Here is a 27,837-nt window from a genome sequence, read left to right on the forward strand (position 1 = left end):
CAACTTTAAATCAAAAGTCAAATAAAATCATGGATTTGGACAATCATGACACCCTTAGTGTAAACTACATAAAACTGTTCACGCAAGGTCTGTGTGTTATCTTGAGTGAGGGTCGACATGTCCAAAACTCTGCAACTTACAATCAAACAGTCTAGATGGATCAGTAGCACTACAGGTATTTCCTATTTTGGGTGAACTGTCCCTTTAAACACAAAGAAAAGCATGAAAACAGTGAGTATGTGTTGAACCTGAGCTACTGAATGCCAGAATGTCTGTGCGCACTGAGCAGAGGAACAGTCCATGTTAAACCAGGAGACAGACGGGCCTGTCTGTCCTGACACACAATCCTGTCGTCCACAGCCTCCACATGGCTCAGTGTTAATTAAAAAGCCTTCCTGGGTTGGCCGAGCGGCTGTGCCTCGGACCCTGCGATGGGGGAGCTGCAGCTTTGAGCCGGTGGACATGGTGGAAGTGAGCACAAGGGAGAGGCGCAGTGCACTGTGTATGTGTGTATAGAGGTGGGTCATGATGAAGGGGGGGGGGGGGATCTTTGAAAGCAGAGCCATGACAGCTGAGGGGGAAGCATGTGTGAGGCATGTTTGTTTTGCATTTACCCCCCGAGTGCAGCTGTGTGCACTGTCCTTTTCCCAGAACACCGGAACACAGCAGACGCCCTCACGGCTCGCCCTCCGTCCAACCCCTCCGCTCAAGCACAGGGGGCCCCACGTCCACATTCGCAAGGAGACCCTCTCAATTTTGGGATACGCACTCGGGATTATGCACATGCGTTAGATTTGGGCCGGAGAGTAAAACTGGATGTAATTTGGAGGACTCCGGGGTGATGTGCTCTGCTGACAGGTTATAGCCTGCTCCCCGCTTCTCTTACCTGCCCAGAAGGACAGTGAATGTGGTTCAGTTTAGAGAATTAGCAATGGTCGGTCTGCCTGAAGGTGTACTACAAGGTATCAGGTTTGCTTTTCAAACCCATGAAAGCCTTTGTTATGCTTAAGGCCTAAATCAGGCCTTTGAAACAAAGGAGGAACATGCATAACCTCATCTGTAAACCTCATCTACTATTTCTATCACTGGAGGAGGCAGTTACCAAAGAAAAAAAAACAAAGTTTACTATGAGAATATTTAAATGACAGGACATGGACATAGAAATAAATGAATGGGGCTCATCTCTGGCTGAGGTCTCCACTTTGCGCCTGCTCTTCTCTTTCCACAGAGAAACACAAACAAACAGACACATTGTTCCAAGCCTAGATAGAAGTAAACAAGGAGTAAAGGCTGTAACCAGAGTGGAGATGAGGAACACGATTCCTGATGGGGTTTTATCCCGATATGTTAGTGGTTTTATTAAAACACGTCCTGCTCAGATATCATGCCAAAAATGCTAATGAGGCTGACCTCAAACTTCAAACTTGATCCACGCCTCAATACTGAAATTTTGGGATAGTACCAGCGTAGTCATTGTGTCCTCTACTATTTTACACACTTTTTTTAACGGTTCTTATCTGTAACCATGGCAGTATTAACCTGTTTGAATTTGCCTTTGGGCTCATGTTGCCTCCATGTTCTCCTCACAGTCAGCGCACACACCTCACTATAGAGCAGCTTCACCCACACATCAATTAGTACACCTGTACTGGAATACTACCTGATACTACCTAATCCCAGTTTTTCTGTAGGTCAATTAGTTTATTGTGCAGTGTTTTGATTAAAGGGACAGTTCACCCCAAACTCAAATATAAATATATATTTTTTTCGTTTACCTGTAGTGCTGTTTAACCATCTAGATTGTTTTTGACTGAGTTAGTTTTGGAGTTATCTGCTGTAGAGATGTCTGCCTTACCTTGAATATAATTGAAGTAGATGGCATTCAGCCTGTAATGCTCAAAGCACCAACAAAAATATTTAACAGCAGTGCCACTTACCAGAAATCATCACCAGTTTACTCAAGATATTCCACAGGCCTTGTTTAGAGAAGTTTCATGTAGCAACTATTTTTTTTCTACCACATTACACCTGCTAACTGTATCATTGCACCCGGTAGCTCAGTGGTGCTAACATTACAGCTCAGTCGAGGAGTGCGCCATTAATGTTTAGATCCGCACAAGCCTTTTCAACTATGAGTAGATGAGAGGCTTCCTTCTGTGCAGTTGGTGGAGGATAGTAAGAAAATTGTCATTTTACAGTCAGAGAAGTCAGATGTGAGTTGTTTTTGCAGCCATGCCAGCAGTCAGGAGCCAAAATCTTCATAATTGATTATCACATATATAAACAAAATCATCTGTGTTTGAAATTACAATCAGGTTAGTTACAGGGATTAAGGCAAAGATTTGGTAAATAAACAGCTTTTAAGGTTTAGTTTGTTCATCCAGAAAGTAGGGGGGCAACCCAAAGCAAGCTAACAAGAACGCACATCAGGCACATAACACATGTGACACAGGACATAAGGCACCGCCCACGGGCGAAATACCAGGTTTTTAGGAAGCTCCCTTTGAGCACCAGAGGCTGAGTGACGTCTTGTTCCATTATACTGGAGAGAAGGCAGATAATCTCTAAGACTGATATCTCCAAAACTTTGCAACCAAAACAATCTAGATTGATAAATAGCACTACAGGTAAGAGAAATATGTACTGTCCTGTTAAAATCCACATTATTTAAGATTCTACACCATGTGAGCATGAAATTGAAATAATTTTAGGGTTCAGAACTAGATTTTGACACAATTATAAAGAAAGAAAACTGACACACAGCACACCTGGGAGTTTGGAGCCCTGGACAAGGCTTTGTTAGTATCATTCCCATAAAAATCCCCTTGACTCCTCCTCTTACCTCACTCCCTAAATGTGAGTACTGTAATCCAAAAATCATTTAGAGATATGTTAGATGTATATGTGATGAACAGAAGCATGTTTTTGTGGTAAAACAGGACCTCAAGGTGTTTCAAGATGGAGGATGTGGCTGATATTTTCTCAAGCCTGTGCCGAGCTGTCCAAGGTGCCATATCCAGCTGAGATGTAGTCAAAACCTTACTGAACACAACAGAGCTTACTCTGCAATAGTCTGGTTGATGTCTTCCGTTTTTGGTTTTGACAGAAATAATAAGAGAAGAAGACAGAAGAAATATATTAACACTTATGCCACTGCTGCCTTATTCAGCGGCCAGCAGCCAAACAGCCGTGTTCCAGTCCAGAAAAAGGCCGCTGAACACTGACATCCTTTCAGTGTTTGAGTGTCAACACACTGTGTGTAATCTCCACCAGCCTCCTCTGTTTCAAAGGTGGCTGCTGCTGCTTTCGCTGTTATTTCTGGCAGAATGACTGACTAGTAGGCACTTCTCCTTCTGAAACTCCTGAGACTGGAAAGGCAAGGGGCACAGTCATGTCCACTTGGAGTGTGTCCTCCTGAAAACAGAGCTGGCTCTGTTTGGAGGCTGGCGCTCCCAGGCTTTTCAGGCCCTGAGAGCAGCAGGCCTGCTGTGCCCCTCTCATACTCCCACACACCATTTCCTCCTCCTCCATCCATCCCTTCCTCTCTCGCTGGCCATCAGCAGGCTGAGTCAGTGCGGCAGGTGGATCTCTCACCCTGACCGCACTAAAACAAACCACATTTCATCTGTTTGACTTTTAAATACTGGAGGGTCAGAACCACTTCTGACTGAAATGTTTGTGTTGAATCTGAGAAGCTTCATAATGTGACAGATATGCTGGATATAAACAGTTTTCTGTCGCACTATCACAGCAGTGCGGCTTAAGTTACACACCTCTGCATGTGCTAATGCTGACAAAGATTGCCTTAGAATACTATGTACATGGCAGATAATAACTAATGTTGAATTTCAATCTTTTAAGGACGCTTGCATAACAAAATGACAAGAGGGGGAAAAAATAACACTCAAAATTTAAATAATAAGGTAGGAATAAAACAGCACCTGAACAGAGAACTACAATGAAAGCACTGTACAAACAGAATTTCCTGTATTTTAGCAAATAAGTGCATGGATTTTTGAAATTATTAAACTTTTAACATTTTTCTTCTCCTGTCATCAAGAACTACACTGCAGCTCATCTCATACAGTACAGCATCACCCCACACCAACTCTCCACAAAGCTCACTCTACTCTTTGTGGTCACTTTCTGCCACCAGAGGGGTTGCAGAACATGGCAGAGCCACGTCACTTATCTTGCCAAATCTTCACTCATCTGCGTATTTGCATAATATTTTATTGCAACATTTTTGAAGGTAGTCACCGTTGCCTTCAGAGTTTTCGATTGTAGTGCCCCCTCACCCCATGCTGGGTGTATGTAGACATTTCAGGGGTCAACAAGCTCCCCCATCCAGCAGGTATCAACACATCATGTGGCCCAAGATATGGCTGCACTGTGCTCTTTGGCCTTCATGCGCAGAGTGGCGATACTGGAGGACTTGCGGTCAGGGTCCATGTTGAGATCGTATGTGTTGATGCCTGTCGGCATGCCGGGAGATCCTCCGAACAGGCTGCCCATGTGAGCCTGTCCCATGTGACCCCCGGGGCTCGGAACGCCCAGAAAATCAGACACCCCGCTGGCAGAGTGGGGGTGAGGTGTCATACAGGGTGTCACAGTGTCGCAGGGCACGACGCAGCCCGGCACAGGAGATGCTGCACTGCTGCCCCCGATCCAAGAAGGGTTCTGAATCTGAAATATTGATAGGAAATCAATATTGTTAAAGAATGGCAGCACTAACATCACTGGCTTCCTGCTTAACAAATCAGACACACTTTTCTGAGCTCAATAATTGTCCAATGCATCCTGACAGAAATTAAAACATTGCACCGGTTGCTTATCCCATTAACTATAACTAATATATAAACGAGATTACTGCTGGTAAGATTTTTAGATTGATTTCCTGCTTCTCAAGAAGAAAACAATGCAAATAAATGTGCAGAATCTTATTTCTGAAAGCCAGCCCATGACAATGAGCATTTACTTGCCTTCATGTTTATGTCAGTTACATTATTGTTGCATGATAATGCAGTTGTGGCCAGCAACTATTTTGAAAATCTCCCTTACTGATGCATTCAAAAACAGTAAGCTGCCAAAAAGTACTGCATTTATTAGCAAAGTTGTTTGAAAATCCAACACAAAAGGAAAATGATATTGTGTGCAGTAATCCTTCCCATTGAAAATATCAGGTGATGTAGTGTAAAGAGTATGAAACTCTGTGTATGGAGGTGATGGGGTGGACAGATGGGTCAAACAAACAGGACTTTCACACAGTAGGCAGGAGTTCATGTCCCATGTGAAACCAAAAGCCAACTTTATTTAAAGTTATGACTTCGCTTACATTACGTGACTAACGTAACATATTTATTTGAACACAAACCGTGATCTTTTCCTTAACCCTAACCAAATGACAACCATTTCACAATGTTAACCATTTGTTTATTTTGTTACCATGACGACAAAGGTTGCCTGACTATGGATCTGCTCTCCACAGACGTTAATGGGAGGCACACAACATGACAGTTGTCAGCCAACCAGTGAAAACTCCAGAAAGTTACAAAAATAACATTTCAGTACCAAACTTCAGAAAATATGCAAATTGTCAATGATATATAAGTATATAAGGTATCAATTAGTGAGCTTAGAGGTGTCCCTCTGTTTTCAGTCTTGCTATGATAAACTAAGTTAATTCCCTGCAGGCTCTAGCTTCATTTTTAAGGTACAAACATGACAGTGGTATCAATCTTCTTACCTGACTGTCAACAAGGAAGTGAATAAGTGTACTTCCCAATTTGTCTATTTTTTAAAAGATAAAATAATATAATATTAGATAATCCTTTACTAGTCTCACAACAGGGAACTTTGCAAATTGGCTGATGAGTACATTACTACACCATAATCACGTAACTTTCTTTGACAAAAAAAAATATTACAATTGTAATGAAACTAATCCATATTCCAGTCTGCAGGTACAATTGAACCCTGGAAGCAGGAATCAAAGTAAAACTAAAACAGTAGAACAATCAACTCTGTCTCCCAGAGAAAACTGCTTGAGATTTGGAGTCAGTGGGTTAAAAAAAATGTCAAGTTTCATTGAAGTTCTCATTTTGTACCTGTGCATAGTTCTCAGGACGTGTCAGAAGAGGCAGCTCGTAAGCTGTTGAGAAATGTGTTCGGACCTGCTGCATTTGACCAAAACGCTCCCGTTTCCTCCATTTTGCCCTTCGGTTCTGGAACCACACCTGCAGACAGAAAACGTCTGAATGTCATAAAAGAGGCACAAGAGAACAAAAGATCTTTACTTTCATCCAGCAAAGTATCCAGTCTTGGTCTTGGGTCAATGTGAGGTTTAAAATTCACAAAGACTTGAACACCTAAACCCTTTAACAGGACGTTTCCCGCAAATCTGAAGGAAATATTTTTCAGTAGATAAAAATCTCAGTTTCCCTTTAAAATGATCCCATGCAGTACTGCCAGGAGACTAAAAGGCTGAATATCAAAAAATCTGCAGCACATCAAAAATGCAAACTTCTTTCTTACAGTGCATGGGTGCAAACACACAGTGTGGATGGTGTATTCAGAGCCTTGACTTAAGTAACTGTGAAAATACTCCACTGCAAGTGAAAGTCCTGCGTTCCAAACCTCACAGTACTTTATAAAAGCATGCAAATATTATGAGCAAAATGTGCTTAAAGTATGGAAGGTACTTGCTGTGCAGTAAAATGTCCCCTGCCAGTGTTTTACTATTACACCTGATGTTTTGGATTAATGTTACTGCTGCAATAATGTGTATGTTGCGTTTTACTGATGTATATGTTTCAGGTTGAGATCATTTTAACTACTTTACATACTGTTCACTCGTTTAATTTACAGCAATGTATCATATTCTATGAGATTATCCATTTTTTTGGAGCATCGCTGTCCTGTTAGAGCCACAAGTCCATTTTTTGAGCTCAGAATAACAACTCTGTGTTTAGCTTTGTGTGAAAAACCTTAATCTGAAAAGTAACTACTGACTAAAGCTGTCAGACAAATATAGTGGAGTGTAAAGTATAGTATTTGCCTCTGAGAAGTATAAAGTTGCATAAAATGGACATACACAAGTAAATTACTTCAGATTTGCACTTAAAAGACCAGTGTGTAATAATTACAGGAATTTATGTACATAAATGAGATATATTATATATAAGTATGTTATTTATTATTATCAATCAACGTAAACTCATAATCTATATGTTCCCGTTACTCTAGAAATAGCCATTTATAGTTACATACTGTCGGGTCGACTTACGGAGATCATCATCCTGCGCCGTCTACGGCAGCGCAGAGCGGACAAACTGCACTAACAGTGAGTCTTGGGAAGCCCATGGCGACGTTACGTAGACGCCGCAGCGTAAACACGGAAGTAGACGGAGAGGATAGACGCGGGTGATTGCTGGCAGATCATTTAGCGTTGTGAACCTTGACTCGCACAGTTTTGACAAATGGAGGATCATACATACACTGTACCAGAACAAAAAGCAGCGGACAGTGAATCCCCGTCATCCAAGAAGCGGAGACGTGAAGAAAATAAACGCAAGCATGACAGGAAACGGCAAAAAAAATGAATCAACATCGGCATAGCGTTTACACGACGGAAATCGCTGATGGAGGACAAACGTTTTCACAGTGACGCCGAGGTTGCCTGTTTTCTGCTGGACAGGTAATTCATCCTACACACATAATTGTAGTTTGTTGTGAGATAGCTTTCGCTCGCCATTTTGTCCGCTGACGGCCACCGTACTCTTGGTGAGAGATGGGCGGTGTCGGGGTAAATCCTCTTAGTTGCAATCTAAGGTTTGAACGTTAGATGCCACTGGAAATCACACACTTCTTTAAGTACAGTAGTTGAATAAATGTACTTGGTTAGATTCCACTGTTGCAAACTCAGTTCAGAGCCAATGGAACTAATGTGGATATAGAAAATGGAAATTGTAAAGAAAAAGTGGAACAACCTTCACTTCACTGAGGTCCTCAAAAGAAAATGTAAACAGATCTCTCCCCCTCTTCATCTTGGCTTATTTGTTGTCTGACGAGCTGGACTTCTCCTCCTGACCAGTGTTGTCTGTAATCATCTCTGACATCTAAATCTGACTCTGTTGTTTATTGAGAGCATTACTGTGTTTGAATTACCATCAGACTGTGTGAAAGTACTCTAAACACATTTGTCTCTGATAGGCTGCAAACTCAGTGTCCAACTTTAATGGTTTGTTATACAAGTCATGACAATCTGATTGTAACTCCCTGATTGGACTGATTATCGCACAAATTTTGCAACATAAACCTGTTTTTTTTCCGATGCGATTTCTCTTGTTTCATGTATCTGCTTTTTGCTCGCACACTTGGTTGTAAATCTAAGGAGGTATTATGGGAAATTGAAAAGTGAGATGGGATTATAACTGGGGTTTGTTTGCATTTTCCTTTTTAATTTCCTGAAGCCTGAAGCTCCTGGCTTTGAGATGCTGTCTCCTCCTAAGTTAGAGAAGCACACGGGCCAGAGGATGTAATCCTTCTTTCCTTGATGTTTTCATACATCTTCCTCTGTGCTGTCTCACACAGGATCTGCAACCCCATACAAGTTAACTCTAAAAATGTTGCTTTATGATCATTACACATTAAAAGACACTTGCATGTATCTCTACTTCTCAATATACAGTGTCACGGCTCTCGTCTGCTCCCTGTCTACTTTGCACTGAATCTGTTGGCTATTACACGGGCAGAACATATTTTTGTGTTGCACACACTGCGTCGTGACAGTAATTGGTAAAGACCATGACAGCTTAAGTAGCTGGTGGACTTTCAATGAGGCTTTATTTATGTTACAGCCCCAGAGAGAAAGAGCAGAGAAATGCCAAACTGGCCCCAGCAGGAGAGCTGTACGGGGCTGAAAACACTTTGAAGTGAGAGACCGGCTCAGAGGATTGATAACCCGCCTCTGCTGTCACTCATGTCAGCCTCCATACCAAAGTAAAAAGAAATCCGAGGCTGAGCCTGGATTCAGTTTTCCAACACCCCCCAAAGCACTAATAATATCATGGAAAGACCTCTGACCGCTGTTGTTGTTCATTAAACGTGAGTTTGTTCTATTTTACCCAAATCCTCCACCACATAATGTCTTATTTCCCATGTCAATTAAAGGTAAGTGGAGTGATTAAAAAGATCTATATGCTGCAGTTTGAATTTGATTGTCTTTGCTCTGTTAATTTGCAAAAGGGGGCAAAAGCACAAGCATTCTTTACTCAAGTAGAAGTACAGATACTTGTGTAAAAATGACGAAGCTGAAGTTTTGATGCAGCTTTTGTGAAAAGTACAAACTCTGAAATGTGCTCAAAAGACAAAAGTAAAAAGTAGCCCTCTGAAGGACATTTCTACCAGCTATTTCTCTGCAAAGCTAACTGAACCTCACCTTTTGTCTGCATTCGAGTCTCCCTCTGTAGTTTCATCTGTTACATCATTTTTCATCATCAGTCTGTTGTGCGTGATGTGCAGTGATGGATAAACCAAGTAATCGTCTATTCTGTGTGTTATTTTCCCATCCACAAATTTAGTTTGAAACATGTCTTAATGTTGGGAAGACGGCACGCATTGATGCAAAATAAGAATAATCACTATTTTAAATAATTCTCTTCAAATGCATTAAAACTAGCAAAAGTAAAAAGTTGTCAGAAAAATTGTGTTAAAAGTACAAATATCTGAAAACTCCTGTCCTCCAGTACATTAATCTGTCTTATTGATATAATTTGGACTTGTTGTCATTTCAGATTTGTTGACAGCTCAAAATATAATGTACTTCATCCCAATTCTTTATGAATAGTTATTGTGTGTACTGTATTTTACCTGTCAGTCTAACAAGGAGAGAAACAGAAATATTTTCATCACTGATTAAATTGATGATTAACATGCTCAAAAATTACAATAAAGGTGATGTCTTTATATAGCTCAGCTAACATTAAAACCTGAAAAATATTGTTTTTAATATCAAAAATAAGAGCAGCAAATCCTTACAATTAAGAAGCTGAGACAAGGGGTTATTTGGCATTTCTGCTTTCAAAATTACTTAAATGATAAATTGATTATCACAGGAATAGCTTAATTATATTCTGTTAATTTAATCCCTGATTTAAAATAGTTGCATATGAAAGCATACTTTCAGTTGTTTTTTAAAAATCTTTGTTATCATGAGTACTGATTCTTCTTGGGTTAAAGGATTAATGTGTAGCATTTAGTGACACCTAGCAGTGAGCTTGCAGATTGCAAACACCTCGTTTCATTCTCCTCTTCTAAACATTTAGGAGAAACTACAGTAGCTGCAAAACTTGCGAATGCAATGACAGACTCTCTCTAGTGTTTGGTTTGTCCAGTCTGGGCTACTGTAGAAACATGACAGATGCCAAAGAAGAGGAACCTTGTATTTGAAGGAACCATTGTCTCTATTCTAATCAGTAAAATCAGGCAATTCTGTTGTTTCATCTTCTGTTAACTGTTTGGATCTATAAACTTATATGGACACCTGTGTTTGCCCGGTGAACTCTGCATGTCAGATGCCATCTCGGCTCTCTGAGCTCTCTGAGCTCATAACAGAACGGCAAATCTGAGAGATGAGATGTTGTTGAAACCCCGACCCTTGACCTCTGACCTTCCCATGTATCTGTAGTGCATATGACTCGGATCTGAACTCACTTTCTCCCTTTGAAAGGCTGAGACTGAAAAAGCAAACAACTGCAAACCCTGACGTTTTTTGTTTTTTTTTACTGAAGGCCCCTGTTTTGTTTTTGAGTGTGAGAACCATCAGACAATGAGGCGTAATATCACCCTCCTCTGAATTATACATCAGAATTCACATACTTTAGACTTTTTTTTAGTTTTCAAGCACAGAAATGCTTGTAAATTTTTAAAGTTAAGGGCTTTTTTTCACTCCAGACGCAGAATTCATGAGCTGTGAGTCCTTTTGCGTGTGAATGACCTGAATAGAGTACAGAGCCCAGTTCACTGACAGACTAGACATCTCGTGTCTTTTATCTTTTTAACTTGAGTGTTTAAGAGGGCCGTTGGGAGAGCCGAGGGCTGTAAAGCTGCATCCATCTGAGGCAGGCAGGTCTGTGATAGTATGAGCTGCAGAGCAGAGCAGACCGCCATACCCTCAGAGCCTCAGGGTTGAGTTATGACCCTGCGGCTGCACAGACTTCCTGTGTTTCACTGCGAAGCCTTTCTGGTCACCGTTCCAGCTCGTCATGTAAAAGATTGGTTTTAATCGAGCTCTTATCTCATACCATGTACCGCACTGGCACTCAACAACAAACTAAAGTAAAATATTATATCTTTGCATAAGTTTAAGCTAAAACTTGATTTCATTGTTGAGTACTTTGTTACTGTACTTAAGTAGAATTTTCAGGTGTTTGTACTTTACTTGAATATTTATTTTTCTGGCAACTTTTTACTTGTACTCTCTACATTTGAAACAAATATTTGTACTTTCTACTTCTGACATTTTCAAAACAGGCTTGTTACTTTAATTATAATTCATTTGAGGGGAATTATTGATTAGCTTTGTATTGTATCACCGCACCTTCCCAGCATCAAGACCGATTTCACTCTAAATGAATGGGACAATAACATACAGAAAAGATGATTCTTTGGTGTTATCCAACAGTGCATATCATGCATGACAGACATAACAAGACAAAAAGAACATAACAAGACAAAAATTACATAAAAATATGTAACAAGATGCAAAAGACGTAACAAGACATAAAAGATGTATCAATACGTAACAAGACCTAAAAGACCGTACAAGACACATAACAAACAAGACTAAAGAGATGTAACAAGATGCAAAAAATAGACATAAAACAAAAGCTACTTTGTACTTTCATACTTTGAATACATTTCAGAACCTATACTTGTGCTTCTACTTTTCCTTGTCTTTTTTGGACAAGTATCTGTACTTCTACTTGAGAAAAAAATGTGTGTACCTTTGACACTTCTGTCTTTGCCTCAAAAATGCTCAAATTTCAGATATGACTTGAAATATCAGTCGTTGGCTTGCTCAAAGCTCATGGGAAGGGTTTCACACCTACCCTGGACACCACAGCAGGGACACATTCTTGTCTGAACAGGAAGTTAATGAAAGAAAAACACAGAAAATCCAGGGGCTTTGGTAGGCCATGGTGCACACAGACACACACGTACACCACACATGTGCACAAGAATGGTGGAGGTCTCTGTTCAACCAGTGTTGGAATGCATTACAGCAGTCATGACCGAATTGTATGTAAATCAGGCCAGAAGGTCACGAGAAGGGTGCTGTACGCCTCAGGCTCGACTAATACCAGCAGAACTGAACTCACAAATTCAGGAAAGCGAGCAGCTCCAGGTACAAAGAGAAAGGCCACTGAGTCGATCCCGTCGATCCTGCACGGCAGAGTCAAACAAGTCTCCTCGCTCATATGTTGATGAAAGTCTGCTCTCCTCAAACTGCACATATGAGGCCCAGGCAGCCCAAACCTCAGCCCCATGGGCCCCCTGGCCCCTGCGAGCTCCCACTCCCCCACTCTCTCCCCTCGACTCCCACATTACCAGATAAATCTCTCATGTTGCTCCGTGAGTGACGTTATCTGTGCAGAGCTGCAGATGTTGAAGGATCCATGAGGTTGTGTTGTTTAAACATCGTCTGTTCTGCTGTGACGGAGAGTTCTGTTATACTTATTGACGGGAAGGGCATGTTGTTGCATGAAGCTGTGGCCACAATTCACATTGATAGGATAATTGTAACTTTTTTAATCAAATGTACAGGAGTGATTCTGGAGAAAGATACCTGATTGCTGAGCTTCATTCCCAGATCGTCAAAGTACAGACGCTTCGGATGGGTGGCACGAAGATGGTTGGTTGTTGAGTGTCATTCCCAGGTTGTTAAACACTGACGTTATGACAATGATGCTCAACAATCAACAATCTTACCGGCTTACATTTTCTAAAGCCTGAAAACAGAGCCAAGAGGAGGACAAGAAGTCTAGTTTTCTCTCAGTCCACTTAAATTACATTATTCTTAAAGTTCCCATGAAGTTGAAATCAATGTTTTTATCACGTGTTGCATTATATGTCACCTATTCATCAGCATCTGGCTCAATAGTGACAAAAAAGTTGCTTTGTAGGAATTCTCAGGTATGCTAAATGGTATTACAGACTTTGCCTTTTCACTGGAGCATAAAAGGAGAATAAAAATTTGGTCAAGCGTGTGAATTGAGGGAAGCGGCCACGAATTTGCGTCCTGTCTTCGTGTCAAATTCAGCTTTGGTGAACTTTGAAGTGGCAGAGTCACAGTCTCAACCAGTAGCAAAGATGTGTGTGTGTCGTTCCCCTCAGCAGTCGTGTATGTGTGACCAGGCCCTGGATCTGTCCACTGGAGCGGACTGCAGTGTTTCTGAGAAACTGGCCTCATAGTACAAAAGCACAACTTAATATCTTTATTCAATGATTTGGGTGAAACAGGGTCATATTTTAAGGAGTAAATATTTCCTGGTTTCCCCTCTGATGTTATCCAGCTACTCTGCTTCAACTCTCAGATATTCAATGATGGAGAGAAAACTTGAGTTTACTTGTTGCCAAGGTAGCCAACTGTAAGTGGTAGCTGTTAGCTGGCATTAGCAGGCCACATAATGGGGCTCAGCAGCCTCCCAGTGATGAACACAGCCTTTGAAATGACAGGGACTACAGTACAGAGGTGGTTTACAAAGATTCCTGATGAAAAGATACTTGTTGCTAAAGTAAGTTAGCTAACCGCTAACTGCCTGTCGCCTATTCCCTTTCATCAAACTGCCTCTGTTGTTCTCTGAGGCTGTTTTGGACCTGGTCCGACTGTGTTTGTTGAGAGCTCTCAGTCTGGAAGGAGTCAGCTAATACGACTTTTAGCTGCCACTTTAGCTGCAGGGCAGGAGGCATAATGCACAGCACTATTACTGTAAAAGCCAATCAATGTCCGTGACAAGTCCCTCCCCAGCTGCCTGTCTTACAGGAAACACATAAGCAATAAGCAATCTTCTAGCCGTTTCATAGGAACTTTAATGGTTATTACCCCAGCTTTATTCTCAGTCTGTTATTAGAAATCTGACATGTTGGTTTATTTTTTTCTTTTATAGACCTATCAGCTGCTTTTTGCCTATTATATAAGAGTCCCCAAAACACTGCTGTCCAGTGTCCTACATTACCTGCACGCGGGCTTCAGTCAGGTCAGTCCTCAGTGCCAGCTGCTCTCGAGCGTAAACGTCAGGATAGTGCGTCTTCTGGAAAACCTTCTCCAGCTCTTCCAGCTGGTAGCTTGTAAAGGTTGTGCGGTTGCGCCTCTTCTTGCCCTTGTTGCTTTCACCGCCATCGCCCTTGTCCAGAGGGCTTGACAAGTCTGTACCTGGTGGCCTATCAGAGGCCGCCTTCACGCCCTGCTCCTTCACAGACAGGTAGCTGGTGTCCATTCCAGGTGGGTCGGAGTCTGGAGCCAAGTCAGAGTCTGTCAGTCCTGAACTGTCTTTACCTGCAGATACGGTGGGGAGATGAAAACTGTTAAAAGAGGATCAGGAGGGAATCAGAACAGATCTTTGCGAGTGTGTTACCTCTGACTTCTCAAACTCAAACTTTTGAGGACTGAGTGCGAAGTTAGGGAACCAGCGCATCCTTGATGGGTGCACAGGACAACTTTATGAACTTGTTGAAGGTTTTGTGATTTGTCTCATAATGGCATCAAGCTAGATCACTTTATCTGTCCCCTCCAAAGTCAGACAAAGTAAGAGTTGATTCATTTTCAGTGGTGCTTTTTCCATCTCACTTTCACATTAAACTAATGGGTTGTCCACCAAAATACAGCACTAGCATTGATGACAGAATGTAATTACCGTAACACTTGTGAGGTGCCACTAGTTTCCATGCAACCAGTAGTTTCCTACAGTTTGTTGCCTGCCAGATGCTTGGAGATTGATGCAGTAGCTGAGTGGTGTATTAAATGCAGCCTATTGAAACTGAAAGTATTGAAATGGACCGCGGTTGAATAATGCATGCATTTCCTGTCACATTCAGGGGCTGCACAAATGTTTCTAAGAGCTGCACTTTGCCCACGGTTCGCTCTTTGAGAAACTCCGCTCTAACAAAAGAAGTATGAAGGTCATTACACGATGTCAAGGAAAAAGTGTGTTATAACTCAGCTATTATGGACACAATCTATCACTTTTAGTGTACGGCGTATAAAAATATACTAAGATAGATGCATATGTAATGCATTACATTCTAGTGCTATTCTTCAAGGTTTAGGCTGCAATGAGTTAACTGATTTAAGTCGTATGTGTGGATTGTTCGGTTAAATAAGACAATAATTAGACAGGAAAAGCTGACTTCAAAGATCCTCAACTCCCGCTGCTCCATTCAAAGTACTGAAACAGACTTTTTGCAGTACTATCTATTTATAATGCAACATTTGTCACTGAAAAGCTTTTTGGAAATGGAGTTTTGGCACTTTTCACGTGTCCATTCAAAAATATTGCTTCTAATTCACCAAATGTTACTTGAAATGCTGAAACAAGATTTGTTTTCTGTTTTTTTCTCCTGTCTAGAATGATTTTTGTCAACAATTAAATATATTTTCATTATCACCATCTAGGACAAACATTGAGCTTTTTCGTTTGTACCTTCAGAAAGCAAACAAATTTTACAAAACACTAAGTATTCTGTCTTCTGCCATGCTGACGGTCAGTTGATAGATTTTGCAAAATGGATTAAAAATATTAAGTTAGAGAAGATTAGATGGACTCTACTGTATGTAACTGGAGCATTGGAAACAAGGCATTAGAAAGATCCCTGAGATGTTTCAGCATTCACATTTTTCTGTTTCCATCTGCATGTTTCTACGTATGTTAGTGCCCTAGATAATAAGGTGCACTGTTGGAGACTCCAACAATTTATTATTATTTTTTTTAAATTTATGCTTATTTATTTTTTAATTATTGTTTATTTGTTTGTTTGCCTCTTAGCTGTGTATAGGATAAGTTGTATACCCTCTGCATGTTCATGGTGGGTGGGAGGGGGTGTTTATCTGTCAAAATGTATATACAGTGAATTGTCAAAGTTATATTAACAAAAGTTCAGAAATAAGCTTTGTTAAAAAGAAAACAAACTGAATTTTCAAATGAGCGTCTGTTCCTCTCAACTCTAATATTCAGCCACTTGCCTCTGGCAGAATATTCATAACATGGTGATTTATTTGTACGATCTGTCTGATAATTCATGGGTGTTGATAGGGTGGAACAAAGGGATTTCTTGCCTTTTGTGAGGAAATTCTGTGACAGTTGTGAAATCTGCTGGCGCGCGGTGCTGAGTATGTGTCGAACTGTTTGTCTGTGTGCCTGACTGTGTAATGGATGGCCTGGATCACTGGCTGCTCACAGGATCCAGTTGTAGTTCGTAGATCATCCTGTGATGTGCGGGGGAACAGACAGACACCCTTGCCATAATTTGAGACTGACAAAAAGTTGCAGCTTTTTTACTGCGTACCCTCCCCGACTACCACACACATACTCACACACACTCTCTCTTTCACTCAGACTCTGTTTACCAGTCGTTGAGGTCTATCATGTGGCTGCAAAGTCACCTGGCAGCAAGGCTGTCACATTTAATTTGCTGGGGAGTAATTTGTAACCACGCAAATAAAGAGAAAGCCCCATCTTTGTTCTTTCTTTTGCTGTCTCTGTCACACACACACTTGTTTTCTTCATGGCTGCAGCTTAACTGTAAAACCTCAGGCAGCTCTCTGATCATAAATTTCCACAGCCGTGTCCCTGCCAGTGTTCTTGTCTAAGCTGGCAGCTCTCTTCGCCCCGCTGCTGCCCTTCACTGAACTATCCAGCTTATACACACATCTCTGGATTAATACACCTCCACATCGCCTTGGTTTCAGGCTGCAGCTCAATGAGGCTATCTCTCTCTGGCTCAGTCTAGTGGTGACTGGCAGTGCTGCACCCTCTTCCTCCTCTGTACCATCTGAGGTGAAGTTATTTTCAGGACCGAGGACGTCTCCCTGCTCATCTGCCCATCCAGCGATTTGTCAGGTTAGAACCAGGAGGTGTGTGTGCGTTCCTGTGCCGTTCTCAGTACTCGGTCAGCACAGAAGATCTCACACACACACCCAGTGACCCTCAACTCACAGCCATGTTGGGTAATGAAATGCAAGGTGAGGCGAACAGATAGCATGTCACAGGCTGTCCATCTCTGTCTCAAAGACACAAGCAGAAAAGTCTATATTTCAAGAGCATCTTTTGCAGGTCATTGCAGGATAAGTGATTACTTTTAGTATCAAGATGTAGTCACAAGTATGTTTGAGGTCAAACGGTTGCAGTTTTCTTCATTAGAATACATTGTTTTGATGGTGGTGTGCACTTAATACATGAATATATCTTACCAAGCAACCATTTATTATTTCTGTACATGCTTTGCTCTTATTTTAAGTATATATGTTTGTTTGTGGCTATATTTTTGGAGCCTTTTATTGTCATTATGTGACCTTTGACCTTCTTTCCTTTGCTGTACTGATGTTATTTTATTCTATTCAGTCATGTGAGCAACAACTTTTGTCTTACATCTTTTTGTGCTTACAATTCTGTGAAAATTGTGTTAGAAATATTACCTTACCATTTTACATTAATTGTTAAGTTTTAACTTTCTTAATCATAAAATGCATTTATTAATTGCTTGTGGTGGATGGAACATATTACATTTCAGACATGCTTATGTCAGAAGCATTTTATTTTATAAATTTGTTAAGGACTTAGTCTTGTAAGACCTAATGGTTAGGGCTGGGTTTGCTTGAATATTTTTGATACCAGTGCCAACACAATACCTGACTTTCTGTACTGAAACCAATATGATACTTCACATTATATACAAGACCTTATTTGAAGGAGTGCAAACTTTTTTTTGTCATTTAACACAAGAAGATGAGTGAAAACTTTACAAGGAATAAATACAAAAAACAAAATTTATAAAGTAATTAATGCCAGCTTTCAGTACTTGACAACTGTGGTATACACAAATATATGGGATCCATACATATCAGTATCACGATACGAGACTAAATATCGTATTCAGTTTGGGATATTGATATATCATGATATGGCTTTTCTCGGTTTTAAAGGCGGCATTACAGTAAAATTATGTAGTTTATTTTACTTACCAGACTGTTCTAGCTATTGTTTGTCATTGCTCACTTAGTCGTTATATCCACATTACTGATGATTATTTATCAAAAATTTCAGCATGTTATTTTTTTGTGAAATCACCAATAGTGGTCCCTACAGTACTGTCACAATATCCATATTAAGGTATTTGGTCAAAAATATTGTGATATTAGATTTTGTCCATATTTCCTAACATTAGGTCATGCCTTTGCTTCACTATCCTAGGAAAAAAACATTATTTGAAAACATAGACTACTTGCAAGGTAATTGTCTAATTTTCATGTGTGGATGGACTAAGGAATAATTAATAATTAACTCAAAAATCATAATTATGTAGTTGCCCCACTGATTACAAAATCTGAACTTCTTCTGTGGCTAATGTTAATTTCATAATGATCCTTAGTCCCTGAATCCAAGCAGCAGAAGTTAAGTGACAATGTGCAAATACTACATGCCATACTACATGGGTAAACTTAATAGGCAAGAGTAATGTTACATGTCACTGTTTATAACACAGGGTGTTTATCCTTTGCTGGACAGGCTGCTTTAAATTAAGAGTATATCCACTCCTCCAGGCACCACTGCAGCACTGCCTGACAGTTCAATACAGACACATTTCAGTCAGTACCAGAATAGTATTGAGGTTTGATGGACAGGTCTCGTAGTGACCCGCAGCCAGTGTTTTTATTCACTCCAATTGAAGCCATGCTGCAGAGGGCTGTGCACGCAGATGCTTATTGTCAAATAAAGTTACTGAACTGACTTTATTTCATTTCACTCGGCTTTGTGAGAAGACAAAATCTGCCTGTCTATACAGTCTGCATTCTGTGGTGTGGGACTGAAGAAACTGTTTCAGATCAGATATATTTCAAGCTCTGCAAGATTCAATGAGCACCGAGATCTTTGACCTGCCGTGCTGGAAATGGACTCGGGCTGAGGGGCCATGTTTTGGTGGCAGACCGCTCACTGGGGGTCTAAGGCGTGCAACATTGCCTCGCTGTCCATGACTAACATATCCTGTTGGGCTTGAAGGGAGCAAATGTGTTTTATCCCAGCATAAATTCTCTCTAGTTATTTCATCATATTTCCCTGGCCTGCACCCACAGTCCCCACAAGGCGAGAGCTGTCAGGCTGTTTGAAATCATGAGGCCGCTCACTGATCAAAGGCCATTGTTTATATCGCATGTCACTGATGTTTTTTTGGCAGGAGTTGGATATTGTGACAATCTCCTGCTTGTTATCCATGCGATCCACTGGAGCAGTGAGGCTCTCTGACACTGCCCAAGGTGAATATCAGTGGGCCCTCCTGCGGGGAACGCCATGTGTACAAAGAACGTAAGGAAGTCTTACTGCAAGCATGTCAGAATATAATCCCAGCTAACACATAACCTGCCCAGAATGTTCTTGACAGGTTTCTATTTGGTAACCCTCCCAAAAATGTTCTAGAATGATGTGCAAATGTCTCTGTGCAATGTAACATTCAAAGAACATTTTAATAACCAGACCGATTTTGGGAGTAATTTTAATCATGTTTTCCTGAGGTTTTCTGCTGGTAGCTTTTTAGGTCCCACAGTGTTCTATGAATGTTGTGCTGTGGTTTTTAGGGAATAATTTTAATAACGTATTATCTTTCAGATGCACGCTGCTTTGGATTAAAGCCTCTGCTAAATGAAATTGTACATTGTAAATTGTAACATTCCCCTGAGGTTTACCGCTGGTTACCTTTTAGGAGAAACAAGGTTCTAAGAATGTTGTGCGAAATGTACAGAATGTTCTAGGAGTTCGGCCTTCACATTAACTTTACAGTAGAAAACCCTGATGTTTTCACGTGTAAGGAATGTTAAGGGAAACATTCAGCAAACCTTCTGAAAATGTAGTAACTGTAAATGTAGTAACTTTTCCTGTGTATGGTGAAAACGTTGCCATAATGTTTGTTTTATGTAAGGCAAAGTTACGTTATAACTTTGAGGGAATACTAAGGGGCAATGCTCAAGTAACTTTCCTGGAACATTCAACTTGTCCTCCCAAAATGTTATGATTTTGAAGGAACATTAAGGAGAAATGTCCAAGCAAACTTTCCTGAACATTCAACTAATGAGCCTAGAACGTTCTGAAAATGTTACCATGACATTAATTCTATATAAGACATACTTACAGTTATAACACTGAGGGAACATTACAGGCAAAAGTTCAAGTAACCTTCCTGGAACATTCAACTAACTTTCCCAGAACATTTGTCACCGTAACAAAAATGTTGGTTCAATCCCTGTTCCCAAAACCAGAAACAAATGTTCCCAGAATATTCTGGGAACCAAATTTTGCTAGCTGGTATGTCTGTAGGAAGCTGTGAAAGACATACGCTGCTTCAAAACTGCTTTCTCAGTGTTCATGGGTGCAGTTTTCTTCCATTACACAAAAGACAATGTCAGCTTTACACCTGCACGTCTGCATGTACCGTCTTTAACATGAGTATGTCCCAACAATAATCACGAATCACAAATTCACGAACCCAAAGTCTTTTTTTTTGCCCCTTTCAGATGAATATGCCATGCAAAATGTTTTGAGTTGCAACCACAGAATGTTCTATTTTCACTGCAGTGGATCCAGCAGTCAGCATCTGTTCCAATTACTGTGAACAGAGGAGAGAGGAGAGTCTGCAGCTCTGTGTGTTAGGCTCTCAGAAAGTTCTGCACAAATTAAATAAAGAACCTCAGAACAAACCGAGCAGCTCAAATCATGTGAATATTTCCACCTGACTACAGCACAACACAGGAGTTTATGTCTAAACCTCCACATGCAACGTACAGAATTTATTTTTAATACGATGGTACGTCACTGTTGGCTTTGACATCAAAATAAAAATGACGAGTGATTCATTTTTAATTTTGTGAGGGACTTCCTGTGTGGACATCAGTGCCAAAAAATGACGTTCTTGCGGGTCAGACATTCAGCGTGGACAGCCATTAATTCACAGTTGAAAACGAGGGGGCAACATCAAAGTGTAATTTAACTGGCTGTAAAGCGACAGGGCACCTTCCCTGCCTCTTTATTGACTGGGATGACTGGGGTCAGCTCACGGTGTTAAGAGGAAACACTATAAATTACGCACCACGCGGCGACTGAGAGAGATTAACAACATGTTGCTCAAACTGAAAAAGAAATATCCGAAACAGAGGGAAACATAAACAGCAGAGAGAAGGAGAAGGGAGCAGAAAGAGAAAGTACACTTTGTCAAATCAAATAATAGAACAGAGGAGAGGAAATGTGTGAGCAAAGCATTTATTTGGACATGTTTTTGGGATTTGTTTTACTAACTTAAAATATGGATTTGGATGTAACATGGAGCTTTGAACAGTGGATAACTCTTAAGTCTCGCTTGGCTGCAAAGACAGACTGAAAAACTGAAGCCTGATGTTGTGTAGGCTGCACAATCAAGACTAGACTGATATGATACATTTATTAATATGATGTTATTTATGGTGCCCTTTGGTTTTGACACTAAGTAGATTTACTCACGAACGGTACATGAGCACAATTTTGAGGTACTTGTACTTTATTTAATTTAAAGCTACTTTATACTTTTACACAATATGACAGCGAGAAATATTGTCGTTTTTATACTGCCACATTTATCAGGCAGTTATATGATATGTTAATTAAGACTGATGGATTGTTAATAGCCCACACTAGCCTATATTAAGCAGGACTCAACCATAAGAATTACCCAGGGCAAATAAAATGCAATGTCAGGCAAGTAAATCTATCAACTCACTTGCCCGACCGGCAAGTGGTAAAAAAGAATCAAACTATTAAACCACTGGTACTAAATTAATTGTTACAGTAACTGTTCATGCAAAATGGTGGAAATGTTGTTTTCAGCCTCTCAAGTGTGGAGATAACCCCACTTTTCTTCATTATCATGTTCAACTGAATATCTTTGAGTTTTAGACACGACAGTTAACTTTAGTCTTTGTTGTGATTCAATAACTGCTAATAAAAAGATTTCTACAGGGGCAAATAAAAAAATTAGTTAAAAGTAGCCTCATCTTCACTGGCTGCTAAAATGCAGTTTACACATTAATGCATCTTGAGAAATAATCCAACAAAATAATCTGTAAAATTATGACTGCCAAGATCCATTCTGTTGCGTAAATAGTTTCACTCTTGATTGTTTTTGGTACATTTGCTGATCATGCTTTTGTGCTGTAATGAACTGTACGTATGTTAAGGTAAACTTCAGAATGCAGGACTTTTACTTCTAATGCTTCGTCTCTAAACGCTTCATTCAGTAATGACAGAGGACAATCTCCCATCTTTCACTGTTAAAACTGTTTGGAAACAATTGCAGTTTAAATTTGTAAAACCAATCCGAAGTCTTCGGGACGGCCTTTCATATTGGGGTGGTGACATGCAGAAGTTGTGAGCTTACTGCTGAAGAGAATGGGAGGAGACTGGGAGGAAAATGGGGGGAGAGTATCGTTTCCCGTAAGGATTGTCCTTGAAAAAATGTAAGGGGCGTAAGTTTGTTAACGGCTGTACTCGCCACTGTTCAAGCAGCTACGTTCTCCGATTATCTGGAATCGTGAGACAGGCAATGACTGATATTTTGACCTCTTGGGAAAAGTGAAAACAAGTTGTGAACACGTTGGTATATCATCACCTTTTAAGTTGATTTGCTGACATATTTGCAAATAGCTGTTTATAGTTACACATCCAACAGTTACTGAGCAACATTATCATTCATTTGGAGTTATATTTCTTTCTACATAATGTCCAATATTCACACACTGTTTTTGGTCTCCACCAGCTCCTGAAGGGAATATCTGTCTCTTTAGCTGCTAAATGCTCCATTATGGTCCCCACTAACTTTGTCTTACTGCTTTTTGGTGCTGAGCAGGTAGAGAAACAACAATGAGAGCAATGAGAGTGAACTAAAACAGTAAATTTGTGGCTGGACAACAAAATAAGCTTAAGCTTTATATAAAGTTCTGGAAATTCAAAGGGGAGGTAAATATTCAGGTGATAATTCTCTGTAGGTTCATTGCTCATTTTGTCATTTTCACACTGTTATTAAAAATAAGCTATTAAAGCCATTTAACTTAAGTATCTGGAGTTAAGTATCTTAATATTTCTTCCACCAATGATGAAGATGCAGTCAAAGTTGTTCTGACCTTCTGTTCTTGAAATCAAACCTTGTCTCTTTTGGAAGTACAAATAACATGACTATGAATAGCCTGACACTGTACTTGCTGGGTGTCAGGTGCATTCATTTTGGGACAATGCACACACTTGCATATTCTACACACATACACACACACACATACACACACACACACACACACACACACACACACACACACAGAGATTGTGCATTTTCACACCAAAGCTGTGGAAACAGTCGATGTGTCTCACAGACAGAACCTCGGCAAACATCAGCACGTCACGTTTTTTGTTTTTCTCTTAAGGAAAACTTTTCTTTTGTGACCATGTGATAGGTAGCCATTCACTTTGAAATTCAACTCTGCTGACTGAGGAAAGCCATGATCCATCTCAGCAGGCTGTGCAAAACTCACAGACCGTGAAAAAAAAAAAAAAGATCCAAAAAGCCTAAGACTGATAAATCACCTCTCACGCACTCTTTGTCTCCCTCGCACTCTCCCCCCTCTGTGTCTCCCTCCCACCAGCTCTCTTCCAAATGTTTCTCTCAGACGTTGGAGCAAAACAGAATTTCCCTCATCTTATGTTTTTGTTGTCTGATCGAAGGAGAACATTCCATCTGAGTGGGAAAAACTTGCTGGAGTACATTTTTGTGTGCACACATAAAATGAATTGCAGAGAAACTCACTGCACAAACTGCATGATCACGTCTTCCTGCTGAGGATTTGGGGACCAAAAAATCAGAATATTCAGACAACACTTCGAGAGCAAAAGTTTTCCACCAGACAACTTCCGAAAAACCCTGAAAGCCGTGCCCTGCGATAATCCTGTAGGTTTTGGAACCACAGCTCTCTGCCTGTCATGTTCATTGGAATGGATAAGAAATTGCAAATGTACAACTGCTCAGTTACCAGCAAAATGAATTTAATGATCATTGGCTTGAGGCCAACAGTCCACCATGGAAATAAAGTAGGTTTGTAAAGTTTAAAGACACTGAGACAGACAAACAACCACTGGAAAAACATAATGTATTTAAGTAATTTTTGTAGGCCTATTGCTGCAGTTAAACTACATATTAAAAATCCTCGGTGCTCTCAATATCACATAATGAAAAGTGAATGAAGAATGAGACAGAATTAAATGGTTACAGTAAGCTGTTTTGCTGCTGTTGACAGCTGAAGACAAACCTTCATTTTCAGGTTTTTAGTTGAAATATTACAGTTGTATGTTAAGATTTTGCCTTTGGTGTAAGGTAGTTATGATTGGCCACAGTGCACACTTGCTACTAGTTATGAAACACACACACACACACACATCCATTAGGGAAAACATATTCTATCAACAATGTGTTGGATTTTACAGTCAAGTGAGTTAATCAGCTAATCAGTCTTGACAGATTTTATGCCTGAACTAGCTGCTGTGTATTGTATCATCTTGTCAACTTCAACATACATACTACCCAGAAATCATCATTAAAGAAGTTAAGAAATTATTCATTTTGAATATAATTAGCATTTATTTATAGTTTTAATAGATTATGTAGAAGAAGAATATAATTAGAGATTACTGCTCTGACGAGTTAACAAAAAAAGGAAAAAGAAAACCATGATGGAGACGGGGTTTCCTTTTTAAAGACATATAGCAAATAGACCCTTTTTTTATTTAAAATGAGCTCTTCTTTGACCACAACCATAGTTCTGAGATTGCAGTCTGTATCACTTGCAATGGCCCGTCCTCCGCTGAACACGTTGTTGGAGGCCCATCCTATGTAACTGCCGCAGTGTAACTGCACTGCCTGCATTGTCTATATTTACACTCCTGCTCCTGCTCCTGACTCCGGTGGTCACGCAAATTAGGGTTCAACTTTTCAATCAGAGTATCAAAAAAAAGCTTGCCTTCAATGTTAAAACCTTTTGTCTCGCAGTATTTTTGACATGCTGGTTTTTCACACACTGATGAAGCCACATGTCTGAACATGAGGCAGTAATACAGTAATAGACAATATACAAAAAAATATTCAGCCTCGTAAGGAAAATGTAATAAAAAGGATAATATAAATTTAAATCACATAAATTAAAGGCAAGCGAATGCAGTGGAGCAAAGTAACTTCGCTATACCCACCCACAACAGGTCAAAAAAGAAACCCTGAATCTCTGATCGGCAGTCCTCCACGGTTGGTTTCTGTCTCAGCGTTCAGTTTACATGACGCGGTGACAAAGAGACCAAAGGAAGTCCTGGACTGCATGAGCCTTTTTGCCCTGCTGCTCTCACTCGGCCGTGCAAACCGAGCCTAATGTAAATTGCCCTGCCAAACTTTAAGCTAAATGGTAAAATGATCCTGAGTCCTTGTCACCTCCACTCATGTCATTGACTCGCTGAAGTGTGCCTCAGTTGTCTCGGCCGCATGGCTGGTTCCCATTACTCCCTGCTCGAACCAATCAGTGCAGACGGCCATTACGAGAAGCTGAAACGGTTGTGCCGGCCGGGTTAAAGATGGTGAAGGAACAAAAAGACAGAGGATAGCAACGACAAAATCTCTCAATCACATCTCTAATTTTGGTCCTTAAGCTTGTTGCTGCAGTGGATGATATCTTTACACTTGCAGGGCTGCAGAACTGGATTGAATTCTCGCTTTGCCCAAAAGATAAATTATGGTTTAAGCTTGAATAAACTACAACCTTTTATGTCTTCAAATTACACCAGCAGTGTGTTCTTGACGCTAAGATGTCATTACCCTGCAAAATCAGTCGCTGTAAAAGACAAAAAAAGTAATAAAAGGCACAATCCCACTATAATTAGGCCTACCATTTAACACCCATGCAACAACAAAGTAACATCCGTTGTCTTACTGGTGTAGTTAAATGTTTATTACTTAAAACTGGATCCCAAATGTTGCAAAGGGCTCGACTTTGACACCAGAGAGTCTCAAATGGAGGGTTTCAAATGGATTTTCTCTGCTGTGTGCATGCAGGGGAGCTCGCCCTGCTCTCCAAACAGACGAAGGCAGGAAAATCGAGCTAAAGGTCAGACACTGAGAAAAGACACGGACACATCAAAAGTGTTGTCTCTGGAGGATCACAAAGACCTGTAGGCGGCTACTTTAAGACTGTGAAGTGACTGAATCATCCTCAGACTCCTGTTTTATCAAGAGGTCCCTCTCCAGTTTGATGAGTTCTATATTGATACAGTTTATGTATCAGTTTATATATTTTTCATTGTTTGGTGGCCAGAACGACTTTTTAAACTCACAAGAAAGTGCCTTTAACTGAGGTATAATTTTGAGGCATTTATTTTAGTCAAGTAAATTTTATTGATATAGCCAAAAATCACAAACCATAATTTGACTCAGGGGGCTTTAGACCTTCGATTCGGTTAAGGAAAAACTCCCCCAAAAAACTTATAACAGGGAAAAATGGAAGAAACCTCAGGATTAGCCACAGAGAGCAGATCCCTCTCCAACTTAACTTGAGTATTTCCATGTTATGCACCTTTAATCTGCATTTAGTGGAAAAATATTTACTAAATACTTTTTATTTCACTGCCTTTATTTGAGAGCTGTAGTTACAAGTGACTTTGCAGATTAAGATTTAATTCCAAAAGATATGATCAGCTCATAGATTAAACCAGGAGTTCCACATTTTTTAAGTCACGGACCCCCAGAATAGATAAATATTAGACCACTTTAGAGTATTTTTAATATTCTAAAAAGGTTTGAAGATTTAAAAAAGACCCATAATTATCAAACTAGGATCACTATGAATCACAATCATCCAAAACATCCACCCTGTTCTTTCCCTGTTGCTCTAACTTGTACAAAGATGTGATAAAAGTTAAAATATTCTATCCCCCCTTTTGCTTGGGACACCACAACCCACTCAAGGACCTCTGTTGGTTTTAAGGCCACTGGATAAAACTACCCAGTATTATATTAACATTCAAATGCTGCTTGCAAATTAATGCCTCAGTTATAATAATCCAGTGGTATATGTAAACTACTAACTACAGTGCTGTCACAATATCGGATTTTCACTGCAGTACATGTCCAAAAAAATTCCCAATAATGACGTTATTGTGATATCTACAAAAAATAATCTTTAAAGAAGAGATGAAGTGAGTCTGTAACCATAACTTTACAAACGTATAGAAATGTGTGGTTATACTTAATGAACGGTGAAAAGGTCACCAGATGAACTGATTTAAGAGCATGCAGTATATTTAAGAGCCACTGGATTATTTCCACCATAATATCATTTATGTACATAATATAAGTATTTTATTTTTTAAATGTCATGGTTATCATCAATACCAGTATATCATTACACCCCAATGCTGCATAATGACTATTTTTACTTTTGATACTTTCTGTATATTTTGCTGATAATATTTCTGTACTTTCACTTAAGTAATAACGTAGTTTTACATGGTTGGATTGCTACTT

General features: G+C 40.0%; 1 protein-coding gene across 1 annotated transcript in view; it reads right to left on the reverse strand.

The window, feature by feature from the left end:
- Positions 1 to 2,131: 2,131 nt before the first annotated feature.
- The window catches only part of alx4a (ALX homeobox 4a), a 29,930-nt gene continuing 4,224 nt past the window's right edge, over positions 2,132 to 27,837 (reverse strand). The window contains exons 2-4 of the mRNA XM_084724203.1: positions 14,238 to 14,557; positions 6,108 to 6,236; positions 2,132 to 4,686 (exon numbers count right to left, since the gene is read on the reverse strand). Coding sequence (XP_084580329.1) covers positions 4,366 to 4,686; positions 6,108 to 6,236; positions 14,238 to 14,557 — 770 coding nt within the window. The 3' untranslated portion in view covers positions 2,132 to 4,365. The remainder of the gene's footprint in view (positions 4,687 to 6,107; positions 6,237 to 14,237; positions 14,558 to 27,837) is intronic.

This window comes from Lutjanus erythropterus, chromosome 1 (assembly GCF_056507025.1).
Source record: "Lutjanus erythropterus isolate fLutEry1 chromosome 1, fLutEry1.hap2, whole genome shotgun sequence".
Classification (NCBI taxonomy): domain Eukaryota; kingdom Metazoa; phylum Chordata; class Actinopteri; order Lutjaniformes; family Lutjanidae; genus Lutjanus; species Lutjanus erythropterus.